Source organism: Centroberyx affinis, unplaced genomic scaffold (assembly GCF_046629955.1).
Source record: "Centroberyx affinis isolate AG114_WGS23_722 - 3 ecotype Tasmania unplaced genomic scaffold, CSIRO-AGI_Caff_v1 ptg000640l_1, whole genome shotgun sequence".
NCBI lineage: Eukaryota > Metazoa > Chordata > Actinopteri > Beryciformes > Berycidae > Centroberyx > Centroberyx affinis.
The window spans coordinates 58,900-81,779 of NW_027279266.1; the positions used below are offsets into that span (position 1 = coordinate 58,900).

The 22,880-nt window shown below is 44.4% G+C and overlaps 1 protein-coding gene across 2 annotated transcripts in view; it reads left to right on the forward strand.

The window, feature by feature from the left end:
* The window catches only part of LOC139643663 (SAM and SH3 domain-containing protein 1-like), a 59,646-nt gene extending 37,298 nt beyond the window's left edge, over positions 1-22,348 (forward strand). For both annotated transcript variants that reach the window (XM_071518878.1, XM_071518879.1), the window contains 12 exons: positions 452-587; positions 1,114-1,544; positions 4,268-4,342; positions 4,626-4,769; positions 6,158-6,290; positions 7,414-7,583; positions 7,932-8,141; positions 10,488-10,638; positions 11,108-11,236; positions 14,571-15,616; positions 18,216-18,347; positions 19,225-22,348. In XM_071518878.1, the coding sequence (XP_071374979.1) occupies positions 452-587; positions 1,114-1,544; positions 4,268-4,342; positions 4,626-4,769; positions 6,158-6,290; positions 7,414-7,583; positions 7,932-8,141; positions 10,488-10,638; positions 11,108-11,236; positions 14,571-15,616; positions 18,216-18,347; positions 19,225-19,485 (3,018 nt within the window). In that variant the 3' untranslated portion in view covers positions 19,486-22,348. The remainder of the gene's footprint in view (positions 1-451; positions 588-1,113; positions 1,545-4,267; positions 4,343-4,625; positions 4,770-6,157; positions 6,291-7,413; positions 7,584-7,931; positions 8,142-10,487; positions 10,639-11,107; positions 11,237-14,570; positions 15,617-18,215; positions 18,348-19,224) is intronic.
* Positions 22,349-22,880: the final 532 nt, after the last annotated feature.

Below are 22,880 nucleotides of genomic sequence, written 5' to 3' on the forward strand. Positions count from 1 at the left end.
TGCATTTTTTGTTTCTGTGGTTTACTATGAATATGCACTTCCCGCAATGTTCCCACAATGCAGTGTGCCACCATCCCGCCAATCCTCCATGTTCTCACCTCACTAACTTATGACTCTCCACCCTAAACAATGCTCCCATCCATCGCATTATAACAGTCACTCATTCCCAACACCTCAGAGTCTTCAAATACTCACAGTACATTTGTCAAAGTTGTGTTTTATGTATTTCCTCTTACTATTGTACTATGTAAAATCAATTTAAACCCCAGACATTTTTACTGTTAGAACTGCATTTGATGAAATCATGTTATACGGTGAACTGGAATACTTAGGCTTATCCTGTCTATTTTACATATGTCTTTTAATAGCTCATTTAATTTCAAGGGGATTCCCACATGTCTGTCTGTCCCCTTTTTATATACCATCCCTCCCTCTCTCTCTCCCCCACCAGTCTCGTGAGCAGTCAGACGATGAGCAGTCGGAGGACTCAGTGAAGTTCAAGCGGCTCCACAAGCTGGTCAACTCCACCCGCCGGGTCAGGAAGAAACTCATCAAGGTGGAGGAGGGCAAGAAACATGGCTCTGAAGGTTGGCAACCCATCTGTTTGAAAAGTGCTGAACGTACTTGATATCTAACAGTGTAGTATATTTGAAATCTGTGAGCATTCATTCTTACCAGTTAGTTGATGGTTCATGTATCTGTAGCATTTCTTTCATCATCAAGAGGAAAATTCAGGTCTGTCAGGTATACGGTTCCTCATATCTCTATGCTTGTGTGGTATCAAACTTATTTGAGAAAATCTTTTTTTTAATACAAAGTTATACCTGTTTTGAGCAGTGTATTTAGCAGTATGTACTTAATAAAAGGAAGTAAAAGTCCTATTATGATGAAAAATGTGTACTATTGGAAATATATGCCTTGTCTGCCTAAAGGTATCGCTGTTTTGGTCACAATTTGGATGGATGGATTATGCCTGGTGCATTTTTGCACTTTTACAGTGTGTTTTTTGCCTAGTTAGCTATAGCTTCTAAAACCACAAATGTGTGGGACTGTACAGAATCTGTAAATGTTTATATCATGAAGAGTAACAGACTATCTGATGCATCCCTGTAGATTCTCTGAGTCTGGAGGCGTCCCCCATCTGTGAGGACAACACAGCTCTGTACACGGGGGTCCTGAAGAAGCCCCCTCTGCCCCAGGACGCCTCCCTGTCCTCCCTGCCCTCCCTCACCCAGGACCAGCTGTCTCTGGACGGGGACACGGACAGTCTGACCACCTCCCCTTCCTCCAGCAGCCTGGATACCTGGTCTGGACACAAGCTGGTCAAGACCTTCAGTAAGTCCTCCAGCACCCACGGCCTCATCCGGCCGCCCAGAAGAACCCCGGTCGGCTCCGGGGGCCTGGGAGGCTCCACCGCCGGGGTGGGAGGCAGCGGCTCCTCCTTCTCCGAGCTGGACGGCTGCGGATTGGAAGACGACGGGAAGCTGTCGCGCTCCACGACTGACGGCGAGATGCGGAAGGCGCTGAGCTCCATCTCCCACGGGGTAAGTAACAACGAGAGCCTCTACGCCTTCTATGGCCTCACCAAACCTCGCCCCAAACCCCACGCCCAGTCCCGCCTCCTGGTCTCCCTGGACGACGGTCCTCAGGGCAGCCCCAAACATCAACCGGCCAACCGGCACCATGGCAACTGGACACACCGGAAACCCGACCCCAACTACGCTTACTCCACCAAGCACCTGCTGTACCAACGCTCGCGCAACGCCAAGACGCCCGCCTCCCCGCTCTCTGTCACGCCCTCCTCCCCCGCCCGCTGCGATGTAGCCAAATCAAAGGGCTTTGGAGGCGGGGGAGGGGGCTGGGTGTTCCCCTCCCGCAGGCTGCGCGGTCGGACCGCGGTCAGCGAGCTGAACATCACCTATGTGGTTGAGCGCAGCCTGTACGGCCACCTCAACTGGGCCCAGCTGGTCCGCCCGGTCACCCTCAGCCGCGCCGAGCGCCGCTGTCTGTTGGAGGAAGACCGCGAGGCGGACAGGAAGTGGGCGGCCAGCGTGGACCGCTGCACCAAGCGTGTGCTCTTACGCATCCAGCAGAAGTCTGTGAGTTTAGACCATGAGGTTAAAATCGACCGCCTCGTGTGCGCAGGAGGACTCGGTGTGCTTCAAAGTTGCTGAATAGCTCACAGGCAATCTCAAGGTTAAGGTTACCTTTAGTTGTACTTATGCAAACGGAACACGACAGGTCAAATGTTTAAAATCTTTCCACTTAAATATTGTTCGTATATATGGAAGAAAAGGAAAGAAAGCCCCTCCAAACTATTGCAGCTATGATCATTTTTTATTAAAAACTAGCTTTAGTGTGACTCACTTCATGGGCTAGCCTATCCATCACAGCCCAACTAACTGAACTTAGAGGAATGCTATCTTTTGTAACCTTTAAGCGAGTGCCTTTGGCATTGAACCTTTTATCATTTTAGTCAGATATGAAATAGTGATGGAATGTGCAGTGTCCCAAATCGGGAGGTTAAGTTGCAGCAGAGGTTTTATAAGTGCCTTTTATAAATGTCAGCCCGCTAAAGAACATGCGCACTCGCACAGACTGATCCCTGTGGGCAGAGAAGATGTGGTACAGGCTCGTCGCTGCTCATCCTTAGAACTCCACTGCACATAGCCTCTGAGGCATATCAACCAATGGCCTCATTAAGTCAAATTTAGTGACTGAATGGTCTTTTCACTCTGATCAATATTATAGTTGATACTGTAACGCTGACTCTCTCAAAGATAGGCAGAAAAAAGGGGAAAAAGCTGAGTACATTCTCTGCCACTGGCTCACACTGTGATGAATGTAAAATACTAAGAATGAATAAGTTGTAATGTTACCCAGCAGCAGAGCTATCCTGCAGCTTTGAGGATGCCTGAGTCCTGCCGTGTCCTGGTGAAATCACTGGAGGTCGTTCTCATTCAAAGATACTTTGAATCCACCTTTTCCGTTGTTGCTTTTCTTGTTCTTTTTGGCTCGTGCCTCTATGGTTGCAGATGTTGTACTTTTTTTTTTTTTTTTTTTCCTTATAATTTTCTTTGGAAGACATTTTTCGGGGTGCATGTCCATTCCATCGAACATCACCATCATCTTCAGAGTTCTTTTTGGACGTCTCTTCAAACATGTTTCTTCTCCAAACTGCGCTTTCCTGGGAAGTTGTGATGTGGACTGCAGCTGTGGACATCTAATATAAATAAAATCCTCTTAATGTGTATTGGTTCTCGACATGAAACGTATCACATGGAGGATCTTGGTCCAGTGTTTCTGGAAACTCAGCTGAGTAGATTAGAACAGATGCCCTTTGAAGCACAGGACAAAAGTGTCCCGTTTGAACTGTTTGTTGGCAGATGCGTATGTGCGTCTCTGGGTGTACATGTTTGTGTGTAACTTAATTACGCAGCTTTGGGAAGTTGCAAGAGGTCAGAGGCAGTTCAGTGATAAAGATCCTTGATGTCTCTCTCTCCCCTCACACTAATGTTCTCCCTCTGTCTTAAGACCGCTCTTATCTTGGTGTTGACCTCCAGTTGAGTCAAGACAAAATCTCCATATCACCCTGTCCCCTGACCAAAAATAACTCACTCTGCTCACTCTGAAATATTCCCCCCACCCTATATGTCTTGATAATCTAATGTTGTTTGAAAATCAGCCGTTGTAGGCTTTAAACATGCGCAAAGACCTATACGATATGCGTGTCTCCATACTGACCCTACTTACACATTTCATAATTAACCACAGGGGAATCATTGGGGCGGGGTGTATTGAATGTATGTTCACTCATAAACGCATAATTATAAATTTCAGCTTGGCCACATCAAGTGACTTCACTTTAATTTCCTGCAGTATATTCTCTAGGGATCCAAGTTTTTAAAGCACATGAGCCACTTGTTGGATAACATCAACTGCATACGCTCCATGGTTGATTAACAGCTCATTTGACTAGCACCGTGCAGTAACAAATTTAAAGAGGACCTCATATAATAGTTGGTGTTACATCATGTCTGTTGGCTGTCCACAGTCCCATATGACATCATGCCCCCACATATATACACATATACAGACCCATATACCCATGTACATTAATCAAAACTGCTGCCAGTGTTGTGCCAAGCATGAATCATTGTGATTTGACTCTCGCTGGGTGTGGATGGGGAGTTGATGTCATGTGAATCGGTGCAGTGGCCTCTTGAGTCTGACCCCTTTGATTGTGTTTTGGCTCCCCCCCCCTCAGAGGACGTGTAGTTTCGGAGGATTTGACCTGTCCAACCGCTCGCTCCATGTGGTCAATGCAGGCTCAGAGGCCAATGTAAGTGCTGGCAAGTTGTAAAATTGGATGGCAGCTCTAGGAGATACAAGCCAAACTATACAGTCACTCTAATCACATTTTCCCCTCTGTTTTCTCCTTTCCTCTCCTTTCTTTTTGTGATCTCCCTGCCCTTTGTCTTCTCCTGTTCACTCCCCCATCTCCTCTATTCTCCCCTCATCTCTCTCTCTCTTTGGTATCTCCTGTCTTCACCTTCCTTTTGTCCCTCCACCCTTCTCCCTCCAACCCTTTTCTCTTCTCACATCTGTCCTCCCCCCTCTGTCAGAGCAAAGACCAGGAGGCTATTTACAGAGAAGTGGTCAAGTCCCCCACTACGTCTCGGATCTCGCTGGGCAAGAAGGTCAAGTCGGTCAAGGAGACGATGAGGAAACGCATGTCTAAGAAGTACAGCAGCTCCCTGTCTGAGCAGGTTAGACATAAACACACACGCACATCATTTTTAAATGCTTTATTTGGATAATATTCAGATACGATTGAATACTACATACGTTCAGCTTGTTTTAAGGGCATAGAAAGTGGCCAAAACCTTGAGTAAAACCTCAACTGCATAAAAAAAACGAAGTAGCACACACTCATGCACACACACAGATCCACACCTTATGCTCATAATCCTTATAAGAGTGAGCCAAGCACAGCTGTAAAGAAATAAATGCTGCTGGTGTTCTGCAAACATTTACAGGATGTCTCGCTGTAGGCCACGTATTCTGTGCACAGGCTGTGAGTGGGTGGGAGTATTTGTGTTGGTTACAGAGTAAACATGGAGCGCTAAAGCACTCTCTCTCTTTCTCACTCACACACACACACACACACACACAGTTGGATATTTCTTTTAGCTGTCCTCTCCCTGGGCCCAGTGTGTAGGGTGGAGTGTGTGTTGCATGCTGAGATCATGGAGTGATGCAAGTCTCCCCTAGGCTAGCACTTAGGAAATGGTGACTTTGGTTTAAGTGAGTGTGTGTGTGTGTGTGTGTGTATATATAATGGCAGTCCTATCTGCACTGGCCTGATTTTTTTCTGGGCATCCAGTAGCTTTAGCAGTGGCCTGTCCAGCCCTAAAGTTTGATGCTGCCCTACAGTCATCAATACACAGTGACACAGCTGTCCATTGTGGTCCAGTGTCTCAACACTGTGACCCAGATATCCAAGCATGAGTCACGGAGCCATTAGGTTGGAAAAGAGCAAACAAACATTAACTGCCATGTCATGATGTCCCAACGCTGGTTATTTTCTAGGCCACAATGCCACCTAGTGGATGGCCAAAATGTTAAGTAAAATATAATGACAAAACGGCATGACATGAACTGTGATTCAAATATTAGTAATTCAAGCAAAATTATGTATTGACCTTCATCATGTAATATACCACTTTAAAGCTCTTAAAGAAAATCTTCCACATTGGTGCATTTTTTTCCATGTTTGGTCCCATTTTATTAAATTATGGGATTATTCATATGTTGATTAAATGGTTATGAATACTGACAACTTCTATTTATCTTGTTTTCTCCCTCCATCTCCCTAATCCCCCCCCCTCTTTTCCCTCTGTCTTCCCCTCCCTCACTCCCCCGCTTTCCCCCTTCTCATGTCCATCCTCTCCATCTAATCTTCTTTATCCCTCCTTCGTTCCATCCTCTCCCCCCTCCTCCCATTTATCCTCCTCGCCCTCTCAACCACTCGCTCCTCCCCGCCTCTTGCATTACTCCATCTCCCAACCTCCCCGTGTTTCCCTTTTGTGTCTTTCCCTCTGTCTCATTTCATTACCCATCTGCCTGCATCTCCCCCCCCCTACCCGTCTTCCAGTCCAGTCCGGACGGGGCCCCCGGTTCCCCCCAGTCCCCCCAGCCAGACACTGACTCCCTGGAGAAGCCCAAGCTCAAGGCCGGAGGTTCAGTGGAGAGTCTCCGCAGTTCGCTCAGCGGACAGAGTTCCATGAGTAAGACAAGACTTTCATTCCCACTGCAAGATATCCACTATTTGGAAACAATGCCTGCACTTAGAGAGTAATTTGTAACACCAAACTGAATTTTTGGTACTTCTTTAAAAGATTATAGGTAACATACAGAAAGTCCTTGGTTGTATTTTAGACCTGATCTTGAACAAGGAATGTCAGGAAATATTTTTTTTCCGTCAAAAGGATAATTCGCACCCTTGATACTATTTTAGAGTCTGTCCTGTACAAAATGTAGGTTATAGTTCAGTCATTATGTAGTCCTTGGTTCTAGGATGTTGCTAGATTATTTCTTGTGTAAAGATATGTGTTTCGGGGATTTGTAATTTGCAAAGACTTTCCTCTCTCGTAATAATAATACAATTTCAGCTTTGTTGGGTTAAAATAGTGTTGTTGCACAAACCCAGACTATAGACCCTGCTGTGAACAATGCACATAACAAAACACTAGATGGTGCTCTTATCATTTGCTGCTGGCTGCCTACTGTTAAGCTCAGATCCACACATATGACTTAGCCCTTGCGTGGCGTCTGGCCTGACATGAATGCCAAATGGGACCGTTGTTGCTGAGTGATGGTCATGAAGAGCAATTCTCTCTCGTGATCACACCCAGTCCCACCGGCCTGGTCCACGAGTCGTGATCTCACAGAGTTTCCAAGCGCGTTGAACTCTCAGGTCGTCTTATCTCATTAGAACCCCCGATTACTTCAGCTCTCCTATTCCGTCACTTCTATGCGGACGATCTACACTTCATCATTTGGAGTGACGGACTTGGCCTGCTTGACTCGCAGGGATTGGGAGCCATAGAGCAGTGGGGCGCCATGCAGTACACACACAATCACACACAGGCAGACAGACATACGGTAATGATTAGGTAGGAAGTCTCGCCTCTCCGCTTCCCACACATTGACATGATTTCCTCGGAGTCCCATCAGATACGGAGAGGAATGTCCACTCAATACACACATACTTATATACAGTAACCATGATGAGAATCAAATTTTCATTGATGTATGAGGGAAAGCTTTGTGTTCCGTGAATAGATTTGGATTTACACGTGGCTCCTCTGTGTTATAGCTAATATAATGTGTGTGTGTGTGTGTGTCTAGGCGGTCAGACGGTGAGCACCACAGACTCGTCGGCCAGTAACCGAGAGAGTGTGAAGTCAGAGGACGGAGACGATGAGGAGCCCCCCTACAGAGGGCCCTTCTGCGGCCGCGCCCGCGTCCACACCGACTTCACACCCAGCCCCTACGACACCGACTCCCTCAAACTGAAGGTGAAACAAACACTCACTCACACACAGCTGTTTTGTTTTGTTTTGCACGCTCACAGCCTCTGGCATTGATAACTCAAGGAGTCTCTTCGGCATGCATTTTATACACATTCCAGCATTTGATTACACTTTATAGATGTAATGGTGGCAAGTGGGAGTCAGGCAGTTGAGAAGGTGTTTTTTAAACTTAATTTACCTAGGGAAGAGTTTTGCTGAGCATGCACTTTTTCTGCATCGCCTTGCTGCACATTTATTAAATGATACACTCCGCTCTGTGTTAGCTATACTGAGTTAGTAAGTGACTATGCATCAGGTCGTTCTCCCTGTATTCATATCTATGTGATCTTCCAGCGCGGGGACGTGATCGACATCATCAGCAAGCCACCCATGGGAACGTGGATGGGCCTGCTCAACAACAAAGTGGGCACCTTCAAGTTCATCTACGTGGACGTGCTGAGCGAAGAGGAGGAGAAGCCCAAGAGGCCCGTGAGGAGGAGGAGGAAGGGCCGACCACCCAAACCCACCTCCGTGGAGGAGCTGCTGGAACGCATCAACCTCAAGGTAGATGAAGACCAGACACGGGTTAAATAGTATTTGACATCGGACATTTTACATAGTGTTGTTTTCAATGACAGGAAAGTTTACTGGCATCTGCAGTAAGTAGGATAAAACAAGCCATGAAAAAGTATAAGAAAATACTGTTTCAGCCAAATCTGTTAACGACACAGTTGCATACAAGCATAGATAAGTAATGCATGTTGGCTGTACACGCTCATAAGCAGTACAATATAGGATGTTTGATGTTACTTTGATGCATAAACATTAACACCCACATTCACGCACCCGGGCCGCAACAAATAACTGCATCTTTCAATTAAAACCTACACAAAGCTGCGCTCTTGATAACATCTCCTCCCACTCAGGCTGCCAACAGGCCTCGCTTCCACACACAGAGAAAGAGACTCGTAGGTTGGCTGTTTTATCTCTGCCCAGCTTAATGGCCTAGCCACAGATTAGAAATCCAGAACGACTTATTAATGGTACAGCACAGGCTTCCCAGAGACTTTATTATAAGCTGTGAGGCTGGGTGTTACATGTGCATCAAAGCGCTCAGGCCACCTCAGCCACCACCAGAGTCCAGGAGTGGGAGAGCTAGACTAAACACATATAGAACGTCTCAGAGTTGCCAGTTTGCAACTAACCTTGATACAATGTGCAGTCTATTCCCGGCTATGTCCACTTTTCTTTCCTTGCTCTGTGTCATGCTGATGGTGGAAAAGGTACTCAAGGAATTCCAGTCGCATTAGTTAATCTGTGCTGTCCCACTTAAAATATATACATCTAGTTTGAATGTAAAAGTTGAGACAAAGATTTTCATGTTCACAAATACTGACTGGGTTAGGGTTAGGGTTAGTTGAATTTATTGGCACACAAACAATAATGCTAATGCATTTTGGCCTATACAGCCTTCATCAGAGCATTGAACTGTCATAGGCCATAAAAATACCATATGTGACTTTATTCGAGTAAATGGTGTTCACCTTTAGTCTCAGTCGTTGCTTTTGTAACCTCTCACTAACTGTTGATTAAACTGCCAGTTGAACTGCAAACTAAGAATAACAAGTCCACAATTATGGCCACACACGTGTGCCTACATCTTTGTAACCTTCTGCCATTGGACTCTCCGCCAAATGATTTTTGGATTTGTAACATGTTTGGATGTTAGACTGTCCAGAGGACAAAGATGCTGCGAGTGAGAGGATCCGGCTGCCTGTGTTTGTGTTAGTTGGTGGTCCTTTGTTTAGGCCTTCATTATCCAACAGAAATAGAGCGGAGACACACAGTTCTCCTCCACAGTGGACTCCACCATTGTAATTGACGGTCTCACTGGTGACACGCAGTCTATGTATTCCTCCTACAAAAATGCGTGGGTGACACAAACCTAGAGCTCAGCATATCCACTGCTCCTTCTTGGCAACATGGAAACCAGTTATGATAGTTTTGAATGATAGTGTCAGATGATTGTGACTAACACTGGCAGAGGGTGTAGCTAGATATTTTGAGAGTGACTTTTTTTTTCCTGTTTGTACCCTCCCAGATAGCACAGTGGTTGGCATGACTAGCCCTGTGTGTGTGTGTGTGTGTGTGTTTGTGTGAGTGTAAAACCTTGTCTTGTGTGGTTGAAGGGTGGCTTTGAAGGAATTGTCTCCACCTTAGTCTTTCTTTTTTTCCCACCATTTATGTTGCCACGCTTCCCCTTCAAGTCCTATTTGCCATTTTGGTCACAGCTAGAATAGCTTGGGCTTGCGGCCGCACAACCCCATCCTGGTGCTGGCTGGGTACAGCTAACGCACCAGTGTTGCTACCACCGACTTTTATATGCCTGTTAACGGTTCAAAGTTCTTGCCATTTTAAAGTCTGTTGACAGCCGAGGCAGCCATAATTTTGAATTTGCCATAGCTCGCATGATGACACGCCATCTAAAATACAAAATAGCTGTTTGGATTTGGTTCACCAGTGATTTTAAAAATACATGTTTTGAATGGGAAACTATGAACAGATGACAAGTGCGTACCCCACTGGTTTCCCCACCTCTCTATGTTTATCTACTGTGTACCTCATGCTCCTGTTCCAATGATGGTGTCGCTGGTCTGATGACTAAGATCCAAACACTGTGTCTTTTTCTGCAGGCGTATAAACAGGGGATTATTAGAAGGAGCATGAAATGGAATGAGGTGGCTCTCATTAGTGCAAATTATGGCAGCTCGAGAGAAGACAATGCTTTCCCTCCCTACCATCCCACGCGCTGAACAAATCGTTCAGTACCTACAATGCTATTCTTAGACCTCGCTCCTAGACATCCACAACAGGAACCTTTAACCCAGACCTGTCGTTTCTGTCCCGCAGGAGCACATGCCCACTTTCCTGTTCAACGGCTATGAGGACCTGGACACGTTCAAGCTGCTGGAAGAGGAGGACCTGGATGAGCTGAACATCAGAGACCCCCAGCACAGAGCCGTACTGCTCACCGCTGTGGAGCTGCTGCAGGAGTACGACAGTAAGTAGACACGTTAACATAAACACACACTACACCCTAATGGGTTCTCTCAGTCTCTGGTAGAGGGCTGTTCAAGACCAGGTTTTACAAAGCCAAGTCAATCTCAGTCTGGTTATGTTAAGGCTCTTTGGGAGCTGGATCTGGGCGAAACTATTCCAGATGATGAGTAGGAAAGTGTTTGGTTAAACATAAACACACACACACACATTTTGGATGGATGCATACAGTATTCTGTGGACACTGAGGTCACCTGTGCAGGGAAGTGATGTCCAATGTAGTGAAGATATGAAGTCAGTTCATGCACTCCTTATACTCACAAATATATATTTAAAAACACACCCACACTCGATCACACAGACTCACTCTATTGATAATTCATTGACTAACTAAGTCAAACTCCCTGTCTGTTTAAGAGATTATAGTATGGGGATATGTATGACTCTTTATTGTATGTGTTTTGTGTGTCCAGGCAGCAGTGACCCGGAGCGCGGCGGCCTGTCAGGCTCCCAGGAGAAGCTGCTGTCCGAGGGTCGCAGCCTGGTGGGAGACTCCCCCCGGGACTCCGGCTGCTACGAGAGCAATGAGAATCTGGAGAATGGTAATGACAGTTTAGCCTAGCCTGCACCACCCATTAGCCAGGTCCCATCGGGATGTCCCTGGAATTAGCCCTAGCCTAGCCCTAGCGCCTCAGTGACTGTGACTCCTCCACCTTTTTCCTCTCCGGGCTTCCACCTCTGCTCCGCCTCTTGCCATGCTTCAGCATTCTAACACCTCGCCCATCTCACTCCTCCAGACCAGCGCCTGCCAATCAAAACAGCTCTACTCTCTGCCATATTTGCATAGCTCCACCCCTTCACTTCCACCCACCTTTTCCCCTCTGGCTTGGATGCCTGTAGCCCTTAACTTTCTTCTGTCCTTTCACTCCACTCTTTCCGCCACTCTTTCCATCTTATAGGCATTCTGTGTCATCGGTGCCAAAGCCCAATCGTAACTAAGAGGGAGCCAGGCCCCAGACCACTAAGCGTAGTCCATCCCATAATGCTGGGGCCCTATGCGCAGAGGGAGAGACTCTCCCCGATGCGCAGAACTGTTCTGATGAGAACAAGCTCACTGCCCGGTCATGGACTCCCAGCTCGTCCACCTGTGGATTCGGGGCTGGTAGAGCGATACCAGGAGGACCGTTATACGTCTAGAGAGTATTTCTGTTAACGTGTGTTCGGCATGAAAAGAGCTTGCAGAGTAGCACGTCAATGATTGCCTGTTTTTTTGCTGCGGTGGTATAGGCTGATAAGGTTGTAAGCAATGCTCTAGTCAAGTGACTGATCAAAGCTGCCATTGGAATCTCCTTGTCTTCATATTTCAAGATGTCACTTTGCTTGTGTTTACTTCTATAGTGACCGTGTTGCACAAATAATCGTATGTGCCTAAAAAAGATCTTAGATGAAAATATTTTTAAATTGTAGTGCATAGATTGTAAGAGAGCAAATGCTATCTTTTTTCTGAATATAGAAGTCTTTTGAGGTCTTATTTGTGAGGTTTTATTTTGTTTATTTTTGAAACTACTCCCTGCAAAAGACTGTGTGCTTCCTTTCTCCCCCATACAACTTTCTTTTAATAGCTCCATAACTCATAAATCATTGCTTTGTCATAGCTTATCTTCTTTCTCTGTCTACTGGGTTTCCCTTTATGTGTGTATGTCATACAGTTCAAACAGTGAAACGTGCAATCTGCCACAGTAGAGATTTGAGTTGTGGAATAAAAACCACTTCTGTAACAGAAGGACTCTGGTCCTGCTTGCTTGATTTGATGTCTCTTCTTTCTTTCTATGTGTCTATTTTTCCTTCCATGCCACTAAACACTGTTCACCAGCTAGCTGCATAACATTCAGTATACATTCTGCGTTCTTTTTGCAATTTCAGGGTTCTATAGTACTACCACAAAAGGATAAAAATTATTAATTGCATATGATTACTGTAACTAATAGTATATTCATTGTTTCTAAAAAATTATATTTGCTACCTAGAAAATTGGAAAAGGAAAACATGCAACTTCAAATTAAAAGAATAGAGGGGAATTATAAATTATTACACAGATTATGTTTGTAAATGTTCTCCTTGTTACTGTAGAGCCCTGAATCTATGCTGTTTCGATTAATAGACTTTCTTGTCTGATAAATTTTCCTGTGACTAGACATAGTTATTCTGCCTCATATCATATCTTTAATCTGTCAACTGTCACTCATCATTTCCATATGCATACATTATGTAATTCTAAGATGTGATGTAGCGGTCAATTAAACAAAAGAGGGGTAAACAATGATCTCCAGCCAGTGATCAACATAAGGCGAACAATCACCAATGGCCACTTTCAGAATGTTATATTTTATTTACTTAAGAAGACCATCTTTTCATGTACCTTAGATCAGTCTGATGCTAATTGCAATTAATTTATATCATAGAGATTAAAGATTTATATCTGCTTGAAAAGCTGGGTAAAGACTATTTAACAAATAAAAAAGTTGGGTAAACTGGGTTTAGGTGGGTTTGTCCTCTACATCCCCAGTAGTTCTAATTTACACATCCAATCCTATCATCAGTGTAGACTTGAGTTTCAGTGTATAACTAATTACTGATGCAACACAATTCATCCAATACTGTATCTACCACACAATGAAGTCCCTTCTTTTCCTTTGGTGAAACACCATTGAACGAGAAGGTAGACTTGTTCTGCAGTGCTTTTACACACAATATATCAATAGCATCACAAATGAGCATTGGCAATTCTTTGAAATATCTGTCTTTTTGTGATGAATAGGTACGCACGTCTCAGCCAGTATTCTATTTTAAAATGTATGAGCATGGAGAGTAAACCATTGATCTTTTTTTTTTTAAAGAGAAGTTTTACTTCATAGTCAATAGACCTCTTTCCCCTCTGATTTCATATCTGAAAATGAACACTGTGATTAAAATGAGATTGTATATCTTGGAACTGCAAAGTAATGGAAATAATATTATCCTGTGTAGACAAATGTCTATGGCAAACACACCAATACACTCTGCTTTTTAAACATTTCAAGAAAGCTTCAAGACGATTCATAACATGTCATCTGGTGAACTAGTTTCTGTCACCACACCATTTAAAATCTTTGGCATGCCATACTATATGGCACCCCATCCATTTCATCCTTCCATTTCGCTCTGTAAGCCTGGAGATAGATGGTAAGTTGGCTTCAGCCCTTTGCTGTGGTGTCCTGAAGCACCCTCCTGTCCAGATATTTTTAGTTGTGATTCCTGTTATGACAATAACAAATCAGCCAGTCTGGTCAGGAGTCAAAGAGCTAAAGAGCTAGCTCATACCAATGGCACTCCACCCTTCTCTCCCCAACATTTCTCTCTCTCCCCTATGACTGTAGTCCACAGATCGGCTTTGAACAAACAAACTTTAATGTTTGTATCAGTTTAGTTTTCAGATGTCTTGCTCTGGCAGACTGGTAGGAAATAATTAGTTTAGGTGAACATGTTCTGCTTTTTGTGTAAACATACTGTAACTTTTGTATATCACGCAACACTTTCAAATGGGTACATAATTTCCTAGCCTTCTCCACAGCAATTTCCTCTTTGCTTCTGTTAGAATCAGCAGCTAATATTAGTGCAATAGGAAACACAAAAAGCAGAAGTGTGGCAAAATAGCAGTTGAGGCAGAAAAATACAGTAATGCTGAGTCATAAGGAGTCTATGTATTATGGATCTAATTCTTAAATTAGTGAAGACATTGTGGCGAGTTGCATAGTTAGGGACCTTTTCCCTGTCTGTATTTTACAAAAGAAGGGAAAAGCTTAATGAATGTTTCAACAGTCGAGGCATTTTGGTTTTACCAGGATGAAAGTGCTTGCATCTCATTTCTAAGTGCAGTTGAATATTTCCATTTTGCAGGTAAGAGCAGGAAGGCTTCCCGTTCCAGTCGTTCCTCAGCAGGCCTCCAGTCCCCGGACTACCCCACCCTGCCCATGACCCTTTCTACAGAGGCCCTGCAGCAGACTGGCAAGAACCAGCGCACCAAGTTCCCCAAGAGCTTCTTCCTCAAGCCCTCCCTGAAAGGCTTCAGCCTGCTGGGGCTGCGCAAAGCCCAGCGACAGTCCCCCATCCCAGCCAGCCGCAGCTGCGAGGACCTGGACGGACCCCCGCAGCCCACCGGACCGTGGAAACGCTCGCACTCCCTGGGCGACCTCCACTGGGAGCAGGCCTTCGATCAGAAGAAAGACGCCAGCCTGGAGCTCAAGCCCACCAAGGAAGGGCCAAAGTCGGGCAACAGCAGCCCCGTCAAGGCATGTGGAGATAGGGGATCCCCGGCTCAGAACGGAGCTCCAGCGGTGAGCCCTAAGGCGCGGGCTGACCGGCCGCCCGTGCCCTCCCAGCTGCCTCTCCGCCCCCCCTGCCCCACCACCCCAGCCCCCAACCCTCCAGAGCCCCTCTCCAGTCTGACTCCGAGCCCCCCCGAGTCTAACGCGAGCGGGGAGAGGATCATCCGGACTCACCCCAAAAAGCCCCCGGTCCCTCCCCCTGTCCCAGCCAAGAAGTCTAAGGAAAGGCTGGCCAACGGGCTGCGTCACCCCCCTCTCTCCCTGCCCTCCTCTCCTTCTCCCACTCCCTCCCCCACCCACTCCCTCACCCGCTCTCACCCCACCAGCCCGGTGATCCGCAGCAGCAGCAGCAGCCCCAGCCCCAGCACCCCGATTTTGCCCGCCAAGACCCCCAGCACCCCTGCCAGCCCCTGTGCCACATCATCAGCCTCATCTACGGGAGAGGAGCCAGGCACCCCTCCGGCCGTGCCGCCTCCCTGGCTGTCGGACCTGGGGGGCAAGGTGGCTGTCGCGAGGAAGGTGTCCCATGCCAAGATGAGTCCTGACCTGCTCACTCTCCTGGAGCAGCGGATGGAGGCGGAGGGCATCGATCTTACAGAGGAGCCCTACTCTGACAAGGTCAGTTCAAGTATCATAGCCCCAAAGTTATAGTACAAGATACATTCAGGATACTTTTTGGTGGTAATATGGACAGTTAGTTACGCAAATTTGAACCTTTTACACTATTTACTATTTACACTTATTTTTTACATTTTTTCTCATTTTAGAATAATACTAAAGATATCAAAACTATGAAATAACACACATGGAATTATGCAGTGACAAAAAAAGTGTTAAACAAATCAAAATCTTCTCTAAAATCTAAAATATCTTATATTTTAGATTCTTTAAAGTAGCCACCCTTTGCCTTGATGGAAAGGCAAAGGCTTTGGAAAGAAATTCATACATAGGCATCAACTTCACTATTTATATTTGTCTAAGAAACAAATTTCAATCATTTAAGCATAAGCCTTTAGGTCAAAGTGGATTTGAGATAATGAAAAACATAGTACATTCAATCAGGTGTGTCCAAACTTTTGACTGGTAGTGTATATCCTAGAGAAGCAATGTGATAGTAATATAGTAATACACATATAGAATATGAATGTACTAATGTGTTCTAATCATGGTAACACTCGAGGCTGAGGCACACCCATACACCACATTCTTATAGTGGTTTGATGGGTCGATGGGGCTTGTAGTCTCTTGTATTTAACTATTTCATAATTCAACATGAATGCATGTGCACACACACACACACTAAGGTAAGGAGATGAGCTGAGAAATAATAATTAAAACCCACATCTTGGCCAGCACATAACAAAACACAGGCATTAAGTCATATTTCCATGGTAAATGTCAAACTGGTGCTCTGAGACACCCCAAGGTTATATTTTGTCTGGCGTCAAACTCTTTTGGTTTTGCATCGTAACATGCCTAACTTGACTCAGTCATAATTTGACTGTAGCTTGGATCCAAATTGCTCTGTGTTTAGGCCAACAACATCAGTGGCTTGTTTTGGAAGGCATTTGGCTTAAAAATAGAGACTAATAGAGTGAAAATTTGTGTGTGTGTGTGAGTGCACATGCCTATTTGATTGTATGCAAGCACATTTACACGTGTGTGTGTGTGTGTGTATGCAATAATAAAGAAGCTGCCTATGAGGGGGAAAGACTGCGGGCTGAGTATTACTATGATGCGGTTCAGACTGTTAAGTTTACGGGCTGAATCTCACTGAAGGCAGACGGGGTTATAAAATACTCTGCCACTCGCCAGACCCCAGGCTGGGCCCCTTTAACATGGTGGAGCCCCTGACGCTGCCAGGATAACCACACACACACACACACACACCCAGAGGCATCAAGGGATGAGGTGAGAAATAGTGTGCAAGACCACAGCACAGCTCTGCTGGATTCCTATTAGTCAGAAGTGGAGTGGCAGAGACACCAGAGGCACACTGCTACTGTAGCAGTAACATTTACGGAATAATCATGAATGCAATCAGTACTTCAATTTGTAGATGAAAATCTTACTGCCAAAGGTCAAATAGACTGAAAATAATTTTGAAATAATTTTGAAATAAGCTCTTCCCGTCTGCGGTGGGCTAATTTGCATTAAAGTGAGCAATATGTGCAAGAATGAGACCTAATAGGAAAGAGTAAAATCAGATTATAAAGTGCAGTGATCCAACCTATGTGGTTGCTGGCTGCCCAAAGGCCTGTGAGCGGCCCTGGTACCTTGGCAGTGTGTACGGTAGTTCAGGCACGATACTGGGCTGTATGGCTAGCTCTCCGTCCCTCCCTCCTCTCCTCTATCCACCCACCCCTTCATCCCCTCTAGACCTCCGGTCCAGTTTGGCCGACCCGACCAGGCCTTGCTGGAGACCCGCCACAGCTCCAGGTGTCTAGAGAGAGAGGGGGAGAACAAGGAAGGGAAGTGGAGGGAAAGAAAGAAAGGAAGAAAGAGAGAGAAAGAAAGAGCGAGTGTTCATCAGTTTTCTGCTGAGCTTTTTCCTTCTTAGTCACTGCTCACTGGGTCCTTAATCATGTTTTGACTTGTTGCACATGTGGTCTTTCTTTTTCTTTCTTTCTTTCTTTCGTTCTTTCTTTCTTTCTTTCTTTCTTTCCTTCTCTCTCATTCTACCCCCTGTACTTTAAATCAGACAGTTTTATGACAGTGTTGTCTTCATATCTCCCTGGCTCCCTTTGAGATTGTGCTTATTACCCAGCCAGCAGCTCCTCTGTACGTTGGCCCGTAATGTGACATTATTAGTCTGCTTCATTCACCCATAAACAACCAGATCAGAGCTTCTCAGTCCTCATAATGTCCACAATGAGCATATAAAGTCAAAACGCTCCTTTACGTCAATCCAGTTCATGTTGCCGGGAACATGCGGTTCTCATTCAGACTCCAGTTGACAAACTCTGTGACCATATTAAATGGGGGATAAGGTCTTGAATACATTTTGTGTTATCAGTCTGTGACTTTATAGTCTTGAACTGGTAAAAGTCAGTGTCGATGATGAGGTTTGATCTCTCAACAGACAAATCTCCCTTACTGTGGAGATATCCATTTTTTTTGACACCTAGTTTTATTGTATGCAAGTGTATTCCTCTTTCCATGTAGTCATGTCCAATGTCGCTCTTTGTCTCTTTTCTCCATCCGTCCCGTCCTCCAGCATGGCCGGTGTGGGATCCCCCAGCCCCTGGTGCAGCGATACTCTGAGGACCTGGAGCAGCCCGTCAAGGACGTGGCCTCCACCATGGACCAGCTCCGCGTCAAAGAGCTCCGCAAACAACACCGCATGGCTGTAAGTCAACAGCGCTACTTCTTCTGTATCAACTGTGACAATTATAAAAATCATAGAGCCAGACTTTTATGAGCGTAATGAGGCTTTCCTATAAAACAACAATGCAGGCTGGTAAAGAGAGGCTTTGCGGTTGTGTCACAAATCTCCTAGCAACCATGGCTGGCGCCATCATGGAGGTCCAGTAGAGAATGCCTAGGCTAAATATAGGCTGTAACAACCAGGCCAGATACCTAAAAAAAAAGATTGTTGTGATGTGGGTGTAGGTCAATTAATTAATGTTATAACGTATTAAAGTGAACAGTCTGATAAGGGAGATTTGTTTACAAATTTAGGTTACTATGACACAGGAAATTGTCTTGTCTTCTGTCCTTGCTCCTTAAGTCCTTGACTCTAAACTACGAGTTTTAGCTTGAATCACTCAGTTAACCTGAACAGTTGCTATTTTCTGCATTGTTAGCAAGCTAACTAGCTAGTGGGCTAATTAGCAAAACAACTTATGCTAATGTTAACATGTGAAGTAACCAATACTAACGCTAGCTTCTATATTACCTAGTGTGAAATGCGATAACAGGGCAGTGAGAGTTAGCTAACCAAATACTATGGCTAGCTAGCTAACAAGCTGACGTTATCTAAACACAAAATTGATGTGTCGGTGGGGAAATTATCAGTTCTCAAAAAACAGTCAAAAACAGCACAGAAATTGTCTATCCATTTCTATCTGTCGAGACATAAGCAAACAACACAACCAGCTGTTGTGTTGTTTGAGGACCTCCACTATGGCCGCCAGAGGGTTACACCACCTGCAAGGCCTCTATACATAATGTGACATCATCAGCAAGGGGGCTTAATATTGTCTTTCCTCCATCCTGTTCCTCAGATCCCCTCTGGAGGTTTGACGGAGATGTGCCGGAAGCCTCTGTCCTCTGGTAACATCAGCACCGTCTCCGACTGGCTCATCTCCATCGGCCTGCCCATGTACGCCGCGCCCCTGGCGGCGGCGGGGGTCGATACACTGAGCCGCGCGGCCTTGTTGACGGAGAGCAGCGTATTGAAAGCGGGCGTTCGGGATGAGAGACACGCCCGCCGGCTGGTCAGCGAGGCGCAACTGGTCCCTGCACACAGAGAGGTGCAGTCATAACCATGCGTGTGGAATTAGATCGGTGAACGGATGCAGGTTTCAGCTCATTGGTCAGTACATTTAAACGCGGTCAACGAGTGGTCACTGGCAAACTGGCCACAGGCCTGAACGACCATGCAAGTGGCCGCGGCACTACTTCCTATCTTGCACCTGTCAAGACTTGTGATTGGACGATAGACAAACCGACATCACACTTGAGACTTGTAATGGGCTACCCCCTCTCTCTTTCTCTCTCTGTCTCTGTTTCAGTCTTTCTCTCTCTCTCTTCTTTTTCTCAAATGTTTACGGCATTGGGGAGTTTGTCCCTGAAAGCCAAGACCAGATATCAGATGCCTTTTTAACCCAGACTCTAGACTCAGTCTGTGGGATGGCTTCCATTCTGAGAACATCCCGAAGGTCTTAAAAAACACAAGACTTGGATCTGCCTTTAAGGAAGATAGCACACTCTTTTCTAGGATGGACGTTTTTTATAAAGGAAGACTGTTTATCAGTATTTCCTCGCGTTTCAAAAGTGCTTCATTTTCATCTCTTGCGCGAGACAAAACTATCCGAGGGTCTCTTAAGGATGTAGCTTGGCCAAAGCGATTTCTTTATCATTCACAGGTTTCATTACCACTAATAGATTCACAGTTGTTACAGTTAAAGAACTCAGTCAATGTTTGGACTTTTAATCAACTAAACACCTAAAGCAAACGATGAATAACTGGTTGTTTTGAGATTTTAAATGGCTTATTTTGTATCATGTTTCTGTATTATACCGTACCACATATCCTAATTTCAAAATGGTTTTATATGTTAAAATGTGTACTGTATGTGTTTTTGCCTTTTGAATGTTACAGCCTTATTTTGAGGCCAATTCTCAGTCATTTCTAAGTAGAGACAGCTGTCAACACAATTTTATATTTCAGATTATATGTCCAATTTCACAACGTATCTTGGATGCATGCCCTTTATCATTATGTAGAGTCTTACAAAAAAAGCTCTATATTGCTCCAATAATCACTATGGGAGATCGGCTTTTAATAGCAGACAATATCTTCCATGTGTATCCAAGCACATTTTTAGTTGCCTTACCATTATAAATGAATAGCTACATCAAATAGAGCATATAGTATTCATATACCCAGCATTTACCATATCAGACCACCAGGCCTGTATGTTCTGAATGTGTCCAAGTGTGAGAGATAATTGAGATGGTGATTTTAAGATTAATACAAACTGACAAACACTCATGCACACACTCAAGCAGATGATCCGCTGATGCATATGGATGTGGACGAATAAATTACATTTCTGAAGACCCACCAACACGCATCTCAGAATGAAATACGGTTTCTATACTCGTGGAAGCCCAGATGTTAAACCGTGGGGATGACACAGCGTCCCATGTTGAACATCCCAAGCACTGCTCGGCACAGGCATACACACACACACACACACTGTACATGATCCATGCAGAGGATGGTGGGAGAGGGAGTGAGGAGAAAATAGAGATGTTCCAAAGACACAGCTGACATCTGGGTTGTCATATCTGGAATTTATTGGACCGTCTAAATTTTGGTTCCAATCTTGACAAATTTGATTTGCAGATGTATAATAACCTCGTTGGAACTTTCCTAACCAATAATAACTCAAAATTCAGGTCCAGGGGTGGGATGACAGTGTTTCAACAAGAGGTGTGCCAAGCCGAAGTTACGGATTGGCCCTTTATTTTTTCCATGGCAAAGAGGAAGGGATCTTAGGAAGGGACGCACTGAGGACAGATGGTAAAAGGAGAATGTGACATCAGGTGTAAAGCGGATTCCCCAGGTCAACACACACTGGGACACTAAATTGTTTTGTAAATCAGGGAAAACTGAGTCGTGGGTCATTCCAGTCAGCCTTTTACAAAACTTTTGGGCCAAATACTGTAGCTGATGAATTGAAAACAACCTGAATCTCATTGAAGCTCTTTCTGTTGCACACTTTTCATGACATCTAGCTTACAATATTCATTGCTGGTGTGGAGGTTTTTTCTTTTTTAAATAGTAAAGGTCTATCCTTGATAGCCAGAACTGAACTGAAGTCTTATTCCCTGGATTTGGAGTTTTCATGATAGAAGTTGACCGAGTGTTATTGCTAAATTTAGAGGATGCTTTTGCAGTGGGCACTCGATAGACGTTTGATGCCTTTTTTCCTCGTCAATCAAAGTGGTGCTCTGGGTTAGCTAGAATGGAGGTCGTTGTAAAAAAATAAATAAAAAAAAAACGACCCAACTTTGATTATGTATTTTGTAAAGAATGAAAATACTGACACTGTAAATGCACTTTAGAGGGTAAATCTAGCTGTTTTATAGGAGAAATTGGCTACATTTTGTTCAGAGGTCCATAAGCGGACAGTTGTTGTCAGGTATTGTAAAGGGTTTCAGTGGGTTATGCTGGTATTTTACTTTAGTATTGAGTTCCCAATGCCAAGTCAATGTACAAATGTTAATAATCATTCACAAATTAACCTGTTCCAGTTACTCACTTCCAATTTGTTTTTGCAGTCTTACAAAAATAAATTCTTAATTACATATATGAAATGCTTAGCAGAAGTTGCACATTCTGTATATGTAATTGATATTTAAAATAACTTATTTTTGCTTTTTTTTCATATCAACTGTAATTAGCTGTACTATATGAATAGCAATACCTTCCTGCAAAATGCATATTGCTTTAGCCAGTGAGAAGCTACAGTATGTATTGTAAAATATAAGTGTACAAATTATTTTATTTGGTTTCATCTAGCTAATGATTGTCCATACAGATTTGCTTGTGTATTGAAACAAAAAAAGTAATGTCCATAACTATTTGTCATTCTGAAATATAATAAAAACTCTTTCTTGCCATATACAATCTTTCTGCTTGTCCTTATGCACTTACATACACACACACACACAGACACACAGAAAGAGAAGGCGTGGGCTTGTGCTACTGGCTCCTTTCATCATTGTGGTTAACAGCTACATCGCACATTGGCCCGTTGATAACTTCCTTAATTGCATTTTAAAATTAAAGATGAAAAAGTGTTGATACACAATAAAAGGAATAATATTACCAGACTTGATTTGATTAAAATCTCCAAGTCAAACATGTTATTATCCTGCTGCCAGGTATAAGAATAAACACAATAAGCTCATATTAATGTTCTGGGGTTTGGTCAGAAGGGGGAAAAAAAATGTTGTGACCTTGACATCTGTATCTATGAATAATAAACTCATCTTGCTTTGTGTAAGGTTTAGTAGGCACGGAACTGAGAAACAAGGAGCTTAAAATGCATTGTGTCTTGTTGTGTCTGGCTTGTAATGCCTGGTTTAGAAAACTGTACACATCTGCTCTGGGCCGCGCCAGCCGGCTCCACTACAGCTTTATTCT